Source organism: Crocodylus siamensis, chromosome 13 (assembly GCF_052110815.1).
Source record: "Crocodylus siamensis isolate JL-2025a chromosome 13, ASM5211081v1, whole genome shotgun sequence".
Lineage (NCBI taxonomy): Eukaryota > Metazoa > Chordata > Crocodylia > Crocodylidae > Crocodylus > Crocodylus siamensis.
Genome location: NC_143407.1, coordinates 28,423,427 through 28,440,998, shown reverse-complemented (window position 1 = coordinate 28,440,998; position 17,572 = coordinate 28,423,427). Strand labels below are relative to the sequence as shown.

The 17,572-nt window shown below is 44.9% G+C and overlaps 1 protein-coding gene across 3 annotated transcripts; it reads left to right on the top strand.

Annotated features, from left to right (window-relative positions):
• The first annotated feature begins 535 nt into the window (after positions 1-535).
• On the top strand, positions 536-17,311 carry PHKG1 (phosphorylase kinase catalytic subunit gamma 1). Of its 3 annotated transcripts, XM_090025287.1 has the most exons (11): positions 568-826; positions 2,635-2,770; positions 4,659-4,834; positions 6,831-6,885; positions 9,206-9,271; positions 11,394-11,557; positions 12,073-12,163; positions 13,210-13,363; positions 13,835-13,960; positions 15,339-15,620; positions 15,769-17,311. In XM_090025287.1, the coding sequence occupies exons 2-10, from the start codon at positions 2,688-2,690 to the stop codon at positions 15,588-15,590; spliced, it is 1,167 nt and encodes a 388-aa protein (XP_089881413.1). In that variant the 5' UTR covers positions 568-826; positions 2,635-2,687; the 3' UTR covers positions 15,591-15,620; positions 15,769-17,311. The 3 variants fall into 3 exon arrangements, with proteins under 3 accessions (XP_089881414.1, XP_089881413.1, XP_089881412.1); XM_090025288.1 differs by having other exon boundaries at positions 536-684; positions 15,339-17,311; XM_090025286.1 differs by having other exon boundaries at positions 569-826; positions 15,339-17,311.
• The last annotated feature ends 261 nt before the right edge of the window (positions 17,312-17,572 follow it).

The window sequence follows — 17,572 nt, the reverse complement described above, 5'->3', positions numbered from 1 at the left end:
TCCAGCCTGTTTGACACCCAAACCATGTTTGACGCACCTGATTCAGCCAGTGGTTGCAAAGACTTGTTGGTTATATGTAGCAATAGTGATGGTTACCATTTCAGAGACTGAGAAGATGGTTTCAAATGCCTCTTTCAGCACCACTGATTTTACGTTACAGTGAAGGTTGGAAAATGAGGAAGAGCATGCAGGACAGTTGGTGTGTGGTTGCTGAGGCTCCTGCCTTCTCAATTTCTTATTGCCCAAGCTTCATTGGCTTCTGCATGATTATCCAACTCCTGGCTAAATTTTGTTAACACTCACACCAAGGTTAAATAGTTTCTACGCTTTGTATAAATTTTGCAGACTTCTGATTAGTAGTTGTTGTAAGTAGACAACACTATTTGAACTGCTTGGAGAGAACACTGATTCCTTTAGAGAGACTACTCAACTTGCTGGGGGCCATGCAAGAGACTGACATAAGCACTGCTATGGACTGAATGGTTTCTGTTCACCTCCAAGTCAGGTCACTGCCGCTCTCTCCCCGCCCTCCTCTCTTAAACTGAAATTAAATTAAAGCTGTAGCAATGTATGTTCGTGTCTGAGTCTGGCATTGCTTCCAAGTTGCATTGCAATTTATTTTTGGCTTCACAGCACTCACACAGAAGCTGACCCGCGATGAGTTAGCAGCACAACTGAAGGCTGGTATGTTATTCTTAAACTCAAAGTTGTCTGTTTCTTAGAAGCTTTTTTTTTTTTACTGTGTGGTTCTCATTTGATTCCTGATCAATGAGCCAGGAAGATTTGACTTAACAGTAGAAGACAGAAATTCTGCAGGGAGGTAATGGTAAGTAGAAACCTACTGCATCTAGAAACAGATCTCTTTAAAAGCAAACAGGCATTATGAGCAGGAAAGGAGGTGATCTGTGAAGCAACAGAAGGGTCACAAATCTTCAGAATGCATTATGCCCTGAAGTTTTCTATAACATCTCACTGCAAAAAGTCATCTTCAATATTAAATTTTAAAACATCGTACCTACCTTATTTTCACTCTTGTCCAGGAAGCATGAAGACCCTTCTGCTGCTATAAAAATAGTCATCTTGCTGGAATTGAAAACCTTTCTTAAACTTACATTTGCATGCTAAAACCAGCAAGATTTCTGATGCCAGAGTATTTTGTTTATTGTGGATTGATCCTGCCTTTGGAATAGATTTACTTAGTCTGCTGTCATACAGAGTGACTCCATTTACTGCACAGGTTTAAAAGTAGAATTTGCCCTATTAGTTTTAGCTAATGAGAGTTATTCCTTTGCCAGTATGTTACTGGTAAAAGTATATTTATGGTATTTAAAAGGTGTTTAATCAAGAATTGAGACTGACTTAACAGCTCAGAGAAATCCTGCTCCTGTTTCAGGCTTATAAAGTTTCTTAATATAGGGATGTGGGAGAATGCAAGATGCAGCCTTGGGAAGTGTTTCTCTATCAGTTCTAATGGAACTTTTCCTGCTAAATAGTAATATTGCCTTAGACAAAGGGGATTCTTAATAGTACAAACACTACTACTGAATTGTCCTGCTCTTCTATAACACCTGCCCATAAATTGGCCAGGGCATTTTAAACCAGTTTTTCTGGGTCCACGTTTGCTGCATCTATTGAAGTTTATGGGTAAGAGGAGCTCTTCTCTCCACTAAACCAGGCACATAACAAGTCTGGTCTTGCAAGGTTCTGAGGGTCTCCAAGGAGGAATCGAGCATCCTTAGCTCCCACTGTCACCCCCTCTGGTGCTGGGCATCTACTTCGATTATACCCTAGTATATAGCTTCAAAATACTTGAAAATTTGCTTTGAAAATACTAGGAAATTTGCCTTGTATTTGACAGTTATAAAAAACTGAGAGCTCGTTATCTGAACCCTGATCTAACATAACCCATCTGCTATAAACATTGCTTGCGGGAGACTTATGGGAGCTGCACAAGTCTCAGTGTCTCACTGTAACTGAAGTTTATGCCAGTCAGCAGAATAACTTCCTAGCACAAGCTGCAGCTCAGATGTCTTCCAGATCTGTGATTGTGATTCGGTTTGTTTTCCTCTGAAAAATTGTTTCATTTTAGAAACTGACTTTAAAACCACTTGAGAAAATGTTGTCATGCTTACTGACAAAATCTGACCATTCCACAGTATTGACTAGTCTCTAGGAGTCTCGCTGATGTGCTATAATCCTGTTTCAGGACACTTATGACATGTAGGTCAAAATTTTGTACAGTGACTAGTCGTTTTGAAACCGTGTAATTTGTAGTTAGAACAGTAGTGGTCTGAACACAGGTCTGAGAGCGGAGACCCAAATTCGGATGTCCAGACATTGCATGAACTTGAACACATCATTTGACACTTTTCTCCATCTGTAAAATGAGGATAATATTTACATCATTACTAATGTTATGCACCACAGAATTTATGGGCCTGGTCTACGAGTTGCTAAATGCAGGGTTTAGTTGGGTTTAGTCTCTAGTTCTCAGATCTAAGAGACATCAGATTACAACTAAAGCAAATGGGAGTCAAAAAATACAGATGTTGAGGTTCACATTTAGCAATTCAGAATTTAGTGGTTGGGAGGAGCCAGGCATTGCACTACTCAGTTGCTGTTTTCTTGTTTTAGTGATTTGTTACCCTGAAGCAGACCCCTAGAGTGGCACCAGTAAGGATCCAAACATGACTAAGGACGAAGAGTTACCAGACTTTCACTCATCCAAGGAATTTTATGAAAACTATGAGCCCAAGGAAATTCTGGGCAGGTAAACTGTGACTTTCTCCTCTGGAGCAATGTTCTGTAGAGTATGGGGCAAGCCTATCCATACCATTCTTGCAAGGGTCCCTCTGGCTTAGAATTGAATCACCTTTAAGAAAGACTTTAGCCCTGTCTGTGCTACATGTATAATAATGCAATTTTTGATCCTAAAGGGTTTGACAGAGGTGTCCAAGACTAGTAAGATGTGACTACTTTTGCAGGGAGGAAGCGGGGGCACACTATGATAGCTCCCTAACAGTGAGGAAAAGACGTGTCTGACTAATTGTCTTCAGGCATGACTTCTTTCATGTATTTGTAACAGGTACTGTATTTGGATTTAGTGATAAGTCAGCAGACAGGCATGAGTGTGGATATTTCTGGATAGTAAAGGAGTTTGGCTGGACAAAAACAATACAACTAGCTCCTCTCCCTCACATATACACTTCAACTTGCAAAGGACTCATCTTCATTCGTAGTGCTGGCCTGTGCCACTCTGAAGAATTTTAGCTATTCCATAGGCATGTAGTGATCTGGGATTTTCACACTTGGAGTAACTTTTTCCCAAAGTATCCAAGTAACTTAAGAGCCTAGGTCTTATGAAAATTTAACATGGCTTAGGCTGCTGAGTGCTTTTTTTTTTTGCAAATGGCACTTTTGTTGCTAAAGCACCTGGGCACTAGTAGCCATGTCACCTACAATGTTTGGAAAAGGCTGAGAACATCTCTGTTGCTTAGGTCAGATTTTTCAGGCTTGGTAGGCTGCTAAATTCATGTTTAGGGACCCAGATGAGAGAGTTTCAACTTTCAGGGATGCTGAAGTCAGTCAGCAACTGTGAGTCAAGTTATTGGAAGTTATTGAAGTAAAGTTACTGCTGCAGAACTGCAGGACATTTCCATGAAAGCAAAACATCTAAGGGAAGACACACTTCTCCAGTAAAAGAATAATAAATGATTGTTGAGTGACAGCTTTTGAATCAGGCAGGAGGGTAGAAGCAGCATGAGAGGAAAGTAATCACTGCAGGATTGAAGATAACGTTCCTCCATAGTAAGGACAGGGTCAAGATTCAGATCTTGAAACTCACTATTCAGAGGTGTTTGGATCTGGGGCTTTATTTCACTTCAGACCTATTTTGCATAGCCATCATGCACTGAAGTCTCAGAAGTGGCTAATTTTTACACAGACAGTGCTGCAGAATTCCCTTGGGCTGGCTGCAGGTTGGAACATGCTGGTTCCTCTCCACCTTCCCACTATCAGATAGGAAGAGTGGGCCAAGTCCACAGTATTCATTCCTAAAGGTCATTTGATAAGTACTGTCCTGCTTATAAACCTCAGGCTGACATTGTACAGCCCCGTGAAGTGCTTGCTGGAATGCAGCTGTGAACAATAAACCAACAGCAGCCCAAGAACTCAGAAGAGACTTTAAGCAGATGCCAGGCCAGTGTGGCACCTTCTAGATCAACAGTCATCCAGATTCCAGCCCTGTGAGCTGGGAAAACCCGTGAAATGGTCACAGGAAAATAAGAAGAAGATATGACAGGAGGTAGAGTCATGCCAGCACATTGCAGAGCATCATTAGCTGCATCTGAAGCTAACAGGATTAAGAGGATGTAAGAGGCCTGCAATTTGGCCCGTTAGAAATATAAATTATACAAACCATTAAGGAAATGGTAAAAAAATTAGGGCTCTTGCTGATGTCAGCAGGAATTGAGGCCTCTCAGAATCCCCCAGGAATCACTTCCTACCAATAAGGATCTGGGCCACAACAAACAATTTCCAAAGCAGCAGCTTTTTAATCCAACCATTACGGTACTGTGCTGGGGCAGGAGAACCGGGGAATTCAACTAGCCAGAAACCGTCCAACTCCCTTAATCTTGTCTTTGTTTTGGTTCTGGCAGAGGAGTGAGCAGCGTGGTCCGTCGGTGTGTTCACAAGACGACCAGGCGGGAGTACGCGGTTAAGATTATAGACATCACAGGTGGTAGTATGTCCCCAGAGGAAGTGCAGGAGCTGCGGGAAGCCACTATCAAGGAGATTGACATTCTTCAGAAGGTCTCGGGGCATCCCCATGTCAGTAAGTGCAAACTTCTTTGGTTGGACCCCAGCACTTATTCCATGATCGGTATTCTCAATCTCTGTGCCAGGTATTCCCAAAAGATTTCAGACTTGGATTAAAACCTTTGGTTCCTTGAACTGAAACCCCTACAGAGAAGGTATCTTGCCCATTTGTGGATGTCCACCAGGTGGTGTCCAATGGCACCAGCTTGCAAGCAGCCAACAGGAGTTGGATCGAGTCCTAAATGGGCAGAGTGACCGAGAGTCCTCTAGCTACTCGCTGCTTCCCCTCAGATCCATCGCTGTTCAGTCAGCATTGCTGGACATGGCACAGCACAGACAGCAACTGCTAAAATCAGGATCAAAACAGTCTGCTGAAATCTGCAGCTTGGGAGGATAGATGAGAAGAGGGATTAGGGCCAGACATAAAAGTCACTGAAATCAATGGAAATGGCTTGCATTGACTTCAGTGGACTCAGAGAAGATCACCACATTGGGGGTCAGTATCTATAAAGGTCTCTGTGTGTGGGTGTGCAGGACATTTATATGATCAGTGTGCTGCTGAAACAGCAAATCAACAGCAGAGAAGGGACTTCTCCAGAGCCTGCTGTTGTCACACTCAGTTCCTCTGGACCCTGGCTCCAACAGCCTAAAACTCAGCCCTCGATGCCCCAGGAGTCCTATGTTTCACTTCTTCATGACTCAGCTTTCGCAAAAGGCACAGCCTGTGATACAAGGAGGGCACCACCTCAGGAACAGCTCTCCAATTCCAGCTGCCTGGTGCAGGGTTTCTGAGAAAGGTTGCATTGCCAGTTCCAGGGATCAGCTAGTTTCTCTTTAAATGATTCCAGGAAGTCCCTTTCATGGCGGTGCCCTTGGAAGATGGGTCAGGAAAAACACTGTGGCAGGGGAAGGACAAGGTGTGGCTCAAATCAGTCTGCCTGCAGGGCAGAAACCTCCTCCACTGCAGAGTCCTGGCAAACAATGCTAACAGCAAACATCCCCACCAGCTTCATATTCTCCCTGTTTTTGGGGAAGAAGAACAAGCTGTGTTGGATTTCCATAAGGAGACAGTATTCCAAGATATGTTTTGCCCACTGCAATGACATAAGTTAACCAAACACAGGTAGTCAGGACTCTGGGCTTCCATCTCTTCTGAATGAAGAGGCCTCTTGCAGCCATGTAGTCCCTAATACCATGACAGCTGATTCTGATTCAGAAAGGAGCAGGTTATTTGCTGCATCTCCTATCTACACTTCCTGCAGCACTTGAAGTGTCCTTGTGGGTCTCCTTAGCCAGGCCCTAACCAAGTTCAACACTGGTTAGGATTTTCTCCAGGTGCCTCCTCACATGTGCTGAGCTCGCACTGACCTCAGTGAAGACAGAAAAAGTATCTAACCAACTTACAAGTCTGTGCTTTAACATGGGGGCTCAAAATGGTCTCACTGGGCATGTCTACACATGTATTTCTATGCATCTAAACTTAATGCACCTTTGCTTAACACGCGTTAAGACGATTTAGGCCCCTCGTCTACACTTGGATGCGCTGATGCGCATTAAGTTGCATCAAATAGCTCAATTGCATTAGCGCACGTGCAGACGCACTAATGCACATTAATGTGGTGTGTGTCCATTGACGCACACCGCAGTAATGCACATTAGCACGTCTATACATTCACTAATGCAACTTAGTTATTTGCGCCTAAATTTGAAATCTTTATGCAGGTATCAAATTTAAGCTCACCTAGCCTTAAATCACCATTTTTAGACATGTGTTCTTAATGCAATTTAAAGATTGTGATTTTAGGCTAAACCCACTTAAAAAGAGGTACATGTAGATGCACCCACCGTTAAGTCCCTCACCTGCTTCTGGGGGTCAGGGAACAGTTATCGCATTGGAGAAGGGGGTATGGCTTTTTTCCCACACACACACACACACACACACACACACACAGAGCCCAGGGCAAGGTCACAGCACTGCATCTAATGATTTTCAATACCATGATTTTTTGCAGTTCAGCTGAAGGACAATTATGAATCCAGCACCTTTTTCTTCTTAGTATTTGACCTGTAAGTACCATTTTGATTATTATCTCAGGGCTTTCGGGATGATCAGTGGGGCAGATTCTTACCCCTAGGTAAACCTGACTGAAATTGATGGCATTTATATTAATATGTCTGGGAACAGTATCTGGGTTTATTGCTATCACAGTCCCAAATTAAAGCTGATAATGTAAGGGAATGTGGTTTGCACTGGCCACAGAGCTTCGTGAGCCAGATCAAATGCTGGCATTAAATGTAAGCAGGTCAAGTGATGGGCTGTCATTCCAAGCAATTCCTGGCATCATACTCTCCTCAGGCAGTGAAATGACGTACAAAGCACAATTCAGATGCAGACACAGTATATTGGGAGCATGGATGCATGTGGCATGACTCAGCCAATTATCTGCCTCTGTAAACATTTTGGAGGGTTTTGGTTGGGCAAAGGAGATGATTATCTCTTAAAATCAACCACGTACTTTTATGTCTGTATCTCAGGGGAGAGAGGGACCCGAGTCACTGATCTGCATCTGTCTCTTGAGCAGTGTTCAGAGTGCAGTTCCGGCTTGGATGTAGCTAGATAAGTAAAGGCAAAGGAAGCAGTCAAAAAAAGAGCGATGTTACTGTCTTCGACACCTTCAGCTTTCTCAGGAGCTGTATTCTCTTTGCACACACACCAGCTTGACTAGCAGAGGGAACATTGTTCAGCCACATCACCTGTGCCAGGCAATATTAGGTCAAGAACGGACACAACGCACATGGGTGTTCCCACCCACCAGGAAATCAGTCACCAGAATGACAGGTGGGAGGTCACCAGAATGACAGGTGGCAAAGTAGGGAGGGGATGTTAGTGATGGGGGGAAACAGCAGTAGCACTTCGCGCTTCCACAGCATCTTCCCTGTGAGATTCTTGAAGCATTTTACAAAGGAGTGTTCAAAGAGCCTCAATAGTCCAGTGGGGCAAGGAGGTGCTGCCACCCTCCTTTTACAGCTCAGGGAACAGGGGGGGTAAATGGCCCATCCGAGCTCATGAAGCAAGTCAGTAGTGGAGACGAAAAAAAGAGCCTGGACGTCCTAGTTCCTAGCCCCATGCTCTAACCCTTTACTCTCTCACCCTTGGGCAGGGCTGTAGCTGGTAACTCCACATTGGTAGGCAATCCCTTGGCAATGATTAGGGATAACACTTCCTTTGAGTTTGTCTGACAGCCACAGTAGAGACTCAGGCCAACCTGGGTGAGATGGGCAGCACCTTTTTTAGAAAGGTACCCTCCTTCCTGGCTTTGGGTGGACCCGAGAGGACAACTGTAGCCAGGAAGCGAATGGCTAAACCTCACTGAAGGTGCAGAGTGGAAAAAAAGCCTGCCTTGCTATCACCCTGGTTCAGGTAGAGGCCCTATTCCGAGATGCTGTTCTGCTTCCCTTCCATCCAGAGGCTTTGGCATTAGTAGTGATTTCCATGAATGCGATCTAAAAATAAATCTTTTGTCAGCAGAGGACAGACCAGGCTAGGGTGCACTTCACCACTGCAAAAGGGGATTTATGAATGGAATTGCACACAGGCCCAGAAAAACACCTAGCACCCAGCAGTGCATTGTAATGTATCCCACTGTGCCAGTACTCAGTGTTGACCCTACACGTTACCTCCCCTACTGCAGCAGTAGCTTCTCCAGCTCTCAGAGGGATGGTCGCACCTGTCCCAGTGGCCGTCATTTGTCAAGCAGCCCTCCCTCCTCTCTGCAGGAGCAAGTGGGCTTGCTCAGGTTTCCCTGTAACCTTTGCTGAAGTCTATCACAGCTCCCAGGAGTCTATTTATACACTGGGCTCTGCCTGCAGCCACACAAGTGGCCGCAGCTGGTGTAACACTGATTTCTCATCAGTCAGTCAGCTGATTATTTTGCCCAGCCCTTTAGAAGTCAACCAAGTGGACTGTGAAAAGGGTTTGCTCTGGTGCTTAGGCCTAGTCTGCGCACAAAGGGCACTGCTGTGTAGAGACACCCTTGGGTAATGAGCCCTGAGAAGCTGGGCAAAGTGCCACAGTAGCATGGCTGTACTTTTTACGGTTCTTAAGGCAGCTCATTCTGGTCTAGTCCAGGTATCTGCCAGGCGTTTCCTTGTGTCCTGTAGACTCTACCCAAAGAATTGCAGTACTCGAGCTAAACCAGCTGGACTTTATACATAGGAAACCGCCACTGAAGTGCCCATCTGGAATTGCTCTCTGTTAAGCCCAGTTGCTGAAATGCATGTTCTGTTTTAGCCATTGTTTCTGAAAGGTTTTGGTGCCATTGTACAGCATTTGTGGCCAGGCTATGACTCAGCCATGCATCTTTGTATCCTTTCTTCTTAAACGTAGAATGAAGAGAGGGGAGCTCTTCGATTACCTCACAGAGAAAGTCACCTTAAGTGAGAAGGAAACTAGGTAAGTCCAGAATGAATTGCACAGCTTAGTGGTTGTTCTTGCTTCTGGCTGGTCAAAGAGGCAGCTTTTACCTCTTTGGTAGCAAACTCCCTCTAAAAAGAGATTGCTAAGTCAGAAGCAGTTTCTCACAAATCAGCTTTCACCTTCCAGTTGCCTAAAAATGCTGTTCTCCATTGGCAGCTCAGTAGGGAGGGCAACTGATGCAATTTATGGCACCTTTTGCTCTATGCTTACCTTCAGTGAAACACAAGAGTAGCTGGCATCTATTCAGCTGGTGTTACAGGGCAAAGTTTGATACTTAGAAACTCTGTCAGCCTCTCCATGGACTGCCATCTTGATGAGATGGAGAGGCTTGCATGTACCAAGAACCCTAAGAGCAACACCATCGGGAGTCGAGTACTCCTGGTAGGGTCACCTATGGTGGTAAGGTCAAAGGTGAGGTATCAAGTGAAGAGCAGTCCAACACAACACAAAGACCTCAACAGTGGAGCAGGTGGATGCAGAAGGCACGCTTCTCAATGGCTGCAAAGGTGGATGAAGGCTGCAGTGGAGGAGTAACCCCAGTCGTCTTGGATCCCCTTGCTGCTGAACACAGGTTTTTTCTCTGCCAAGCATGGGCAACTGGTGCCTCCTGAGTCGGGGGGAGGGGCGGGGGGGAACTTGCCCCTCTAGTGGGGGTGGGGGCCCCCCTGCAGCCCATTGCACTGACCCACTGGTACTTCCGGGTCTGCGTGATCGGCCATGAGGGAATCTCCCCCTCCCTCCCCACCCCCACCCTCCCAGTCATCTTTCTTGCAGTCATCAGGACGCTCATCCGTGACCATCTGCCACATGGCATCGGCACTGAGTACTGGATGGATGGAACCTCTTCAATCTCTCCCACCCCCATGCCAAAACCCGAGTTACTTCGCCTTCAGTTTTGGAACTTCAGTTCACTGACAATTGTGCTGTTGTTGCACATACTGAGGAGGACCTACAAATGGCCCTTAACTGCTTCTCTCAAGCATACCAGTACCTGGGACTGACCCTTAACATTGGAAAAACAAAGGGGCTTCACCCACCTGCTCCGGGACAATCAAACCCTACCCCCCCAACAAAGATCCTCATTGACAAACAGGAGCTAGAAAATGTTGAACACTTTGCATACCTCGGTAGCCATCTCTCAAAGAAGGCCAACATCGACGAGAAGTTTCAGTACTGGATCTGATGTGCCAGCTCTGCCTTTGGAAGAGTGAATCATTGTGTGTTCAATGATCATGACATCAGGACTCGAACACAACTCCTACTATATAAGGCCATGGTAATCCCAACTCTTCTCTATGGTTGTAAAGCTTGGGTGGCCTACAAGGACCACCTGAAAAGCCTGGAATGCCATCACCACCTGTACCTCGAGAAGATCCTTGGCATAAAGTGTGAGGATTGTTGCACAAATGCCAGTGTCCTCATCAATGCTAACACCGCTAGTATGGAACCATTGTCTATTCAGCATCAGCTGCAGCGGACAAGACGTTGCGTGCACATGTCTGATGTATGCTTACCAAAACCACTGCTCTACTCCCAACTCAGCCAAGGACAAAGCACATGTGAGGGCTAGAGGAAATGCTTCAAGGACACCCTGAAGGCAAACATTAAGAAGCGTGGCATTGACACCACAAATTGGGAAAAACTAGCCTGGGACAGGGCTACATACCGATGCTTTGTGAGAGATGGCACATCTTACTTTGAAGAAAATTGTCTCACCCTGAAGGCAGAAATATGACATAACTGGAAGGAAAGCTGTGATCTGACCCTCCCTTTAACCACTACTTGTGGCATTTGCCAGAAAGTCTGTGGCACTAGGATTCATCTACAACCCTTTAGAGAGGGATCAAAAATGTCCCTACTACCTGAAGGAGTGATCATCCTTGACTGTGAGGGATCTCCACCACTGCCAACTGTATCAGAGGCTAAGGTTAAAAGCTATAGTGTACTCATCTGACCACTTGGAAGCAGGACATACTAAGTGCATGTGCCACATTTTGGGCCTGACTGGTGGAAGGGTATGGGAGGGAAATGGGATTTGTCTTTTGGAGGGACTGTGTGACTGAAAGGTGGATTTCTTCCATTGTCACCCCTTTTTTAGGAAGATCATGCGTGCTCTGTTGGAAGTGATTGCATATCTCCATTCCTTGAACATTGTCCACAGAGACCTGAAGCCCGAAAACATTCTCCTGGATGATGACATGAACATTAAACTAACTGACTTTGGCTTCTCCTGTCAGTTGGATAAGGATGCGAAGCTCAAAGGTAAGATGACCGCTTGATCCCAGAGGAATCAAATAGATGGAAATGACCTGCTGGATTCTCCAGGCCAACTTCTTGGCAGGTCAGGATTTCTTCTTCAGTCTGTTCTCCAGTCTTGTCCAGTCTCAGTTGTCGAGTCTGGGAGACAGTTAAGCAGGCTTTTTGTCAGGAAGTTCATCCTCAATTTCCTTTTCCCCCACTTTCTCGCGCTCTCTCTCTCTCTCTAGTGGACTGTAGCTGCACTCTTTCAAACTGTTATCTGTTAGCTTTCCCCTTCCTGAATGTTCACACTCATTTCCCATTAAGAGCACAGTTTTCAGAGGCACAGGTGGCTGCGAGGCACCTAACTCCCTTTGCCTTTGTCGCTGTTCAAATAATAAGTTATAGCTCATCAGAGGAGTAAAATATCAAGGTCCCCATGCGTTGCTGTTACATAACACGCTTGTGTTGTTGCTAGAAACGTTCCATCTAGGAGCACCCATTTTTCTGAGATGAAAAATCCTACCCTTCTCTTGCAGAAATCTGTGGCACTCCTGGCTATCTAGCACCTGAAATATTAGAGTGTTCCATGGATGAAGAACATTTAGGGTATGGAAAGGAAGTCGACATGTAAGTAGAACATGCCTATATACCAAAAAACTTCCCTACTACCTTTGGAACTACCCTCTCATGGCATTAGTCTGAGGTTTACTGCAGAACTTACCATGGCCTAGGTTGAGGGGGTGTGCAAGATGAGCTTCCTAGTACAAATGAATCACCAAGCACAAGATCTGAATAGCAGCTGCCACTTTCTGGAACCGATGAATAGTCTCAAATAGCGCATCAAGCAGATGCCATCTTGTAATCGTACTGGTGGCCTAATGAAATGGGCTACTAGTCTGCACACAGGAGTCAGAGACAAGAATGGCAGCCTTTTAATACCAGACCTGAGCAATGGTTTTTGCCTCTGATTCTTTGGTGTCCTTCACCTGTTTTGCAGAGGTATGATGAGAATTCATTTCACTAAAGCAATCTGAAGCAGAGAACCCATGATTGTTATTAACAGGCCTCTACACTTCAGATAGCAGCACTTGATCACCTGCCTCAGCGGTGCTGCTTTGCCAGAGTAACGCTAACAACCACTAAAGTACCACTAACAGTGATAAATGATCTACATCTGCCTGGGTGTCCAGTATGGTCTTATGGTTTCTCAGTGAAACCTGTAGTAAAGTGTGAAGTTTGGTTTTACACCCACTAAGAGAGCAGTCAGTAGTTTTGCCACACACTCGAATAGAGGCAGCCGCTATGGAGATGAGCGGCTGTGAGCAATCAAAAAAAACCTGACCTACTCGATCCTTGTCACCGTTACCCCTCTCTTTTTAGCCCACATTAAACTGGACCCTGATTAATCTCATGGGTCCAAAGCACAAGATCCTCTTGCTAGCCCCTTCCAGCTTGATTGAGCATGACGTACAGTACAGCCTATGCAGGCCTGAATCCAGCTTTGTAACTGGGCCCTCTGGCATCGTCAAGCTGAAACTCCTAGACCTGGAGGACAGTTGAAGTCCAGGGCTGGATCAGAATTTTGCAGCTTGTTCCTGTCTCTACTGGACTGTCACCTTGCAGCATGGTGGATACCGGTGCGTATTGCTACTGCCCCGCATTGCTGTTTGCAGGTGGAGTACTGGCGTGATCATGTACACGCTGCTGGCTGGCTCCCCACCCTTCTGGCACCGGAAGCAGATGGTGATGCTGCGGATGATCATGAGCGGAGATTACCAGTTTGGGTCTCCAGAGTGGGATGATCGGTCGGACACGGTCAAAGATCTGGTAAGTGCTCACCTGCTGCCAAAGGAATAAGAGAAGGGGAGGGCACCTCCTATGCTAAACAGTGTGATCTGATGGACAGGCAATGGCAGGAGTCAGGACCTGGGTTCTGCCACTGATGCTGAGTGACCTTGAGCAAGTTAGTTACCGTAATCTCTCTGGGCCTTTTAATGTCTTGTATTTAGATTGTTTAGGGCCGGGACTGTCTCTGACCGTGCCCTGGTATAATGCCAGGTTAGGGCTTGAGCGTAATGCAAATAACCAGAGGGCCGTTTCCAGGCAATGCTATCATTGTGCTGTCTCTAGCCTTGAGGAAATAAAGACAGATAAGTATCCTGCATTACTGACTGGCAGAATGCTTCTGGGGAACAGTGAGAAGAGATGGGCCTGCCTGGACTCGATGATCTCCCACGGTGCCTTCCAGCCCTAACGTCTATGAAATCTATGATCCACCTGCCTGTGCTTTTCTTGCAGATTTCTCACTTCCTGGTGGTGAATCCTCGGAAGCGTTACACAGCCAGCGAAGCTTTGGCTCATCCATTCTTTCAGCAGTACATCGTGGAAGAAGTGCGGAGCTTCAGCCCTTTCAGAAAATTCAGGGTAAGTATGATTCTTTTGAGATCTTTCTATCCTGATGACAGCTGTTTAAATGGGAGATGCTTCAGGTATATTGGACATGAGACCATATAAACATTTCAGTCTGATTATTAAATATTTACTTGAGTCAGCAGATATAGTCCCTTCTCAGCATGTAGGCTCTGACACTGGCTCCCCCAGGCTAAAGTAGAGTAGAATCAGGTCCTTAGATAGGGATCCAAACTCATCTCTAATAATATGGAAGAAAATAATAGGAGCTAGTCAAAAATGGGCTTACCCATTAAATATTAATGATTTGGAGACAGAGAGTGCAGATACTGGATATGCCAGCAACAACTGGCTGAAAGCCAGCATGATAGCAGTGACCATTTTATTCATTATCTTCATTATCTGACCTATCCTACTGCAAGGGGTACATTTGCGTTTTGGCAGGCGTACCACAAATTTGCTCTGTATCCTTCCCAAGTGCCACTGTAATCTCCTTGCCCTAACTGATCTGCTACTGTGCTTTCTGCTCTCTGCCCTGTGCTCCCCACCTGATCTGCTGCTCTGCTTTGTTTCCTGCTCTGTGGTCCCCCCAGTCTGCTGCTCTGCTTTCTGCTCCTTGCCCTATATCTACAGCTGTGCTGCCAGTCCTCTCCCAGGTCTTTCGTATGTCATTTGTAGTACATGTGCCACAGGTTGGCCACCCCTGCCATAGTTGGGTTTTTTTCTGAAAGTATTAATGGATGAAGTGTGTTACAAGGAGGGGTTTTGATGGTAGTCTTATGTAGAGCTTAGGTTATAGTTTGTATGGGATGGATAGGGATGATCTTGCCTCTGGCGGGGGACTGGACTAGATCATATCTGGAGGTCCCTTCTAGCCCTATGTCTCTATGACCAAGGAAAGGGTAACTTACTTTTCTTTTGGCTGAGCAGGAAGAGAGGGATTCCAAAAACCAAATGCTCCCACAAACCTTAGGAAATAATTAGTACATAGGAGAGAGAAGTGAATCTCCCTCCATGCTAAGTGGAAAATATGGAGACATAATTTCTCCTTCTCTAATATATACAGTTATAGAAATATTAGGTAGTGTAATAACATTAGGTTAAGCGTTTAAAGAAAGAAGTAGAATAGGTAAGTTGATGCCATCCCACACACTGATCATGAGGTTAAAATTCTGGCCTGAAACTTAGGCCGCCTTTATTAATAATAATAATGTTATTGCCATCTTCTTTCTAAGCAGAAGTCTTCCTAGGCGTGTGCCTTGCCTCACTTCCCTCCTTCACACTGTCTGAGAGACTGAATCAGTTTAAACTAACGAGCTATTGATTGAATTCATTTTGCCAAGGTGCCTGGAAGGAGGATTCAGCATCCGTGACATTTCCAATTGCATTTCAGGTCATCTGCCTGACAGTTCTGGCATCCGTCCGCATATACTATACCTATCGGAACGTGAAGCCCGTTACCAGAGAGCTGGTGACGCAGAACCCCTACGCATTGAAACCCATTCGCAAACTGATCGATGCCTGCGCGTTCAGAATCTATGGACACTGGGTAAAGAAGGGAGAAGCCCAGAACAGAGCTGCCCTGTTTGAGAACACCGCCAAGGCAATTTTGATGAGCATAGCAGCAGAGGAAGAGCTATATTGATTCACCTGACTAAAGCTGCACCCACACCGAGTAAGCTTAGGAGTTTGCTAAGAGTTTAAGCAAGTAAAACCTTTGGAAACTAACAGCAGTCTCCTTTATGGTTTCCTAGGGAAAATCTCAGTTGATAACAATGTCAACACTGTGTGGGTCAAATAATGATATCCTTTCTTTGCCTCAGTCCTTCGAGTTACCCGTGTATACAGCCCCTGCGTGGACTCATTGAACTCCAGTGAGTTGTCTGCATCAGGAATCTGCATCTTATACTGATTCAGGACATATTTAAAAAGCGGCCTCTAATCTTGCAACTGCAATTACCTTCAGGTACAAAAGACTCTCAGCAGAGGCACGTGGACACCCTAAGCACCCCAAGCTATGCCCAAAATGAATTGGACACAATTTTTTGTACACAATTCTTTTTTGGCTTGGCATGACTTTTGAGCACAAAAGCGCAGGGAAGGAGGAAGCAGCCTTTAAAATGCAGCTCACCAAACAGAGCAGCCCAAAGCAAAATCCCAGCTCTGAAGTTTGGACCCAGCTCAAAATCTATTCTGCAGCTCTGGTCTCTATTTTAGAGAAAAGCAACCGAAAAAGAAAGGACAATAGGGAACATTAGTGCTACTCAGATCATCACCTTGCCCACTCACAGGCAGAATACAGGGGCATGCTCCCTTCAGATCCGGTAAGGAAAGAATTTAATTAACTACTTTTGAGCCGTGCAGAAGCCTCCAAAGTAAGGTGCGCTATGTTGTTTCTGTCGCTATCATTTGCTACAAACATCCTTAGAGTTCGGGAGCTGTTTGCCCACACTGTTGCAATCAGCGTGGGTACAGGGAATCAAGTCTGAAAAAAAGCTGATAGAATTGGGGCCTCCGTGTCTGGCTGAGGCTAACTTGACATTTCTGCTTACGATTAGTTTCTCATGAAAAGTGCAGATTTTCCCCAGCTGAAATGATTAATGCATTAGGATCACATTTGCCAAATGGTTTTGGAACATTTTCAGAGCAAAATTTTGGATTTTGCATTTCTCAAGTTTTTCATTTAGCAGGTCACCTACGGGAAATTTTAGAAGGTAAAAAAAACCCCAGAATGAAACAGTTTCTGCTTGACCCTCATTGGGTTTTGTTGTTGTTTTTCTGTTCATTTATATCAAGTCAACCAAAACAAGATTTTTTGCATTTTCCCTAATTCAGTCATTCTTCTGGAAACAGCATTCAGAACCTTAACGTTAATGGACTCGGCTCACTCTTTCCTTTCTTTCAGTGATGGGCAGTATTCTGAAGTGGGACTAGAATCTGCTGTAGCACTTCTTTTAGTCAGTAAGTGCTATTATACCATTAGCACTGCTCGCTTCAGCTACAGCAGTAAATATCTAAGCACTCTTTAAGCATGGGAGACATTTTTGCTCCAGGATCTTAATGCTTTAGGTTAAAGAGCAACAATTCACTTTATACAGCTGTGATTTAGGCTTTTAAACACCTATTGAATGAAGGGAAATGTACGCTGCAGCTAACATTGACCCATGCATTGCATATTCATTGAGGAGAAGTTTTAAAAGGTATGTGGCTAGTACATAGAACTTACACTGCTCAAAACATCCAGTGGGTTTGCTCTATTTATTTCTATTTATTTTATCTGTGCATTCAGAAATAAATATATATGGTTTTGTAACTGTTTACATTTAAATTTAACTGTTTAAATGTCAATAAATGTGCTTCATTTTACTTAGCTGGTGTGCTGGGGAATTGTTAAGTTGCAGCACTTTTAACTCTTAATATAAAGCAATGGAATAATATTAAGAATGGATAGTAAAGCGATTTAAGGAGTTAACAGGACCAAATCCCATTGAATTTCAATGGGAGTTAGTGGCCCAGACCTCTTAGCCATGGTTTTGTAGCCCCAGCATTTATCTTCGGAGTGCTATAGAAGTTTGCAGGGATGGATCCAGGAGGGTGCAGTGGTGCTTTCATTCCTGCTTCACTCAA

Bases quoted from the DNA above. Each gene is read 5' to 3' on its own strand.
- PHKG1 (XM_090025288.1), top strand. From the start codon at position 2,688: ATGACTAAGGACGAAGAGTTACCAGACTTTCACTCATCCAAGGAATTT. The intron at 4,835-6,830 runs GTAAGTGCAAAC...GATTTTTTGCAG, and splicing joins CTCGGGGCATCCCCATGTCA to TTCAGCTGAAGGACAATTAT. The intron at 6,886-9,205 runs GTAAGTACCATT...TCTTAAACGTAG, and splicing joins TTCTTCTTAGTATTTGACCT to AATGAAGAGAGGGGAGCTCT.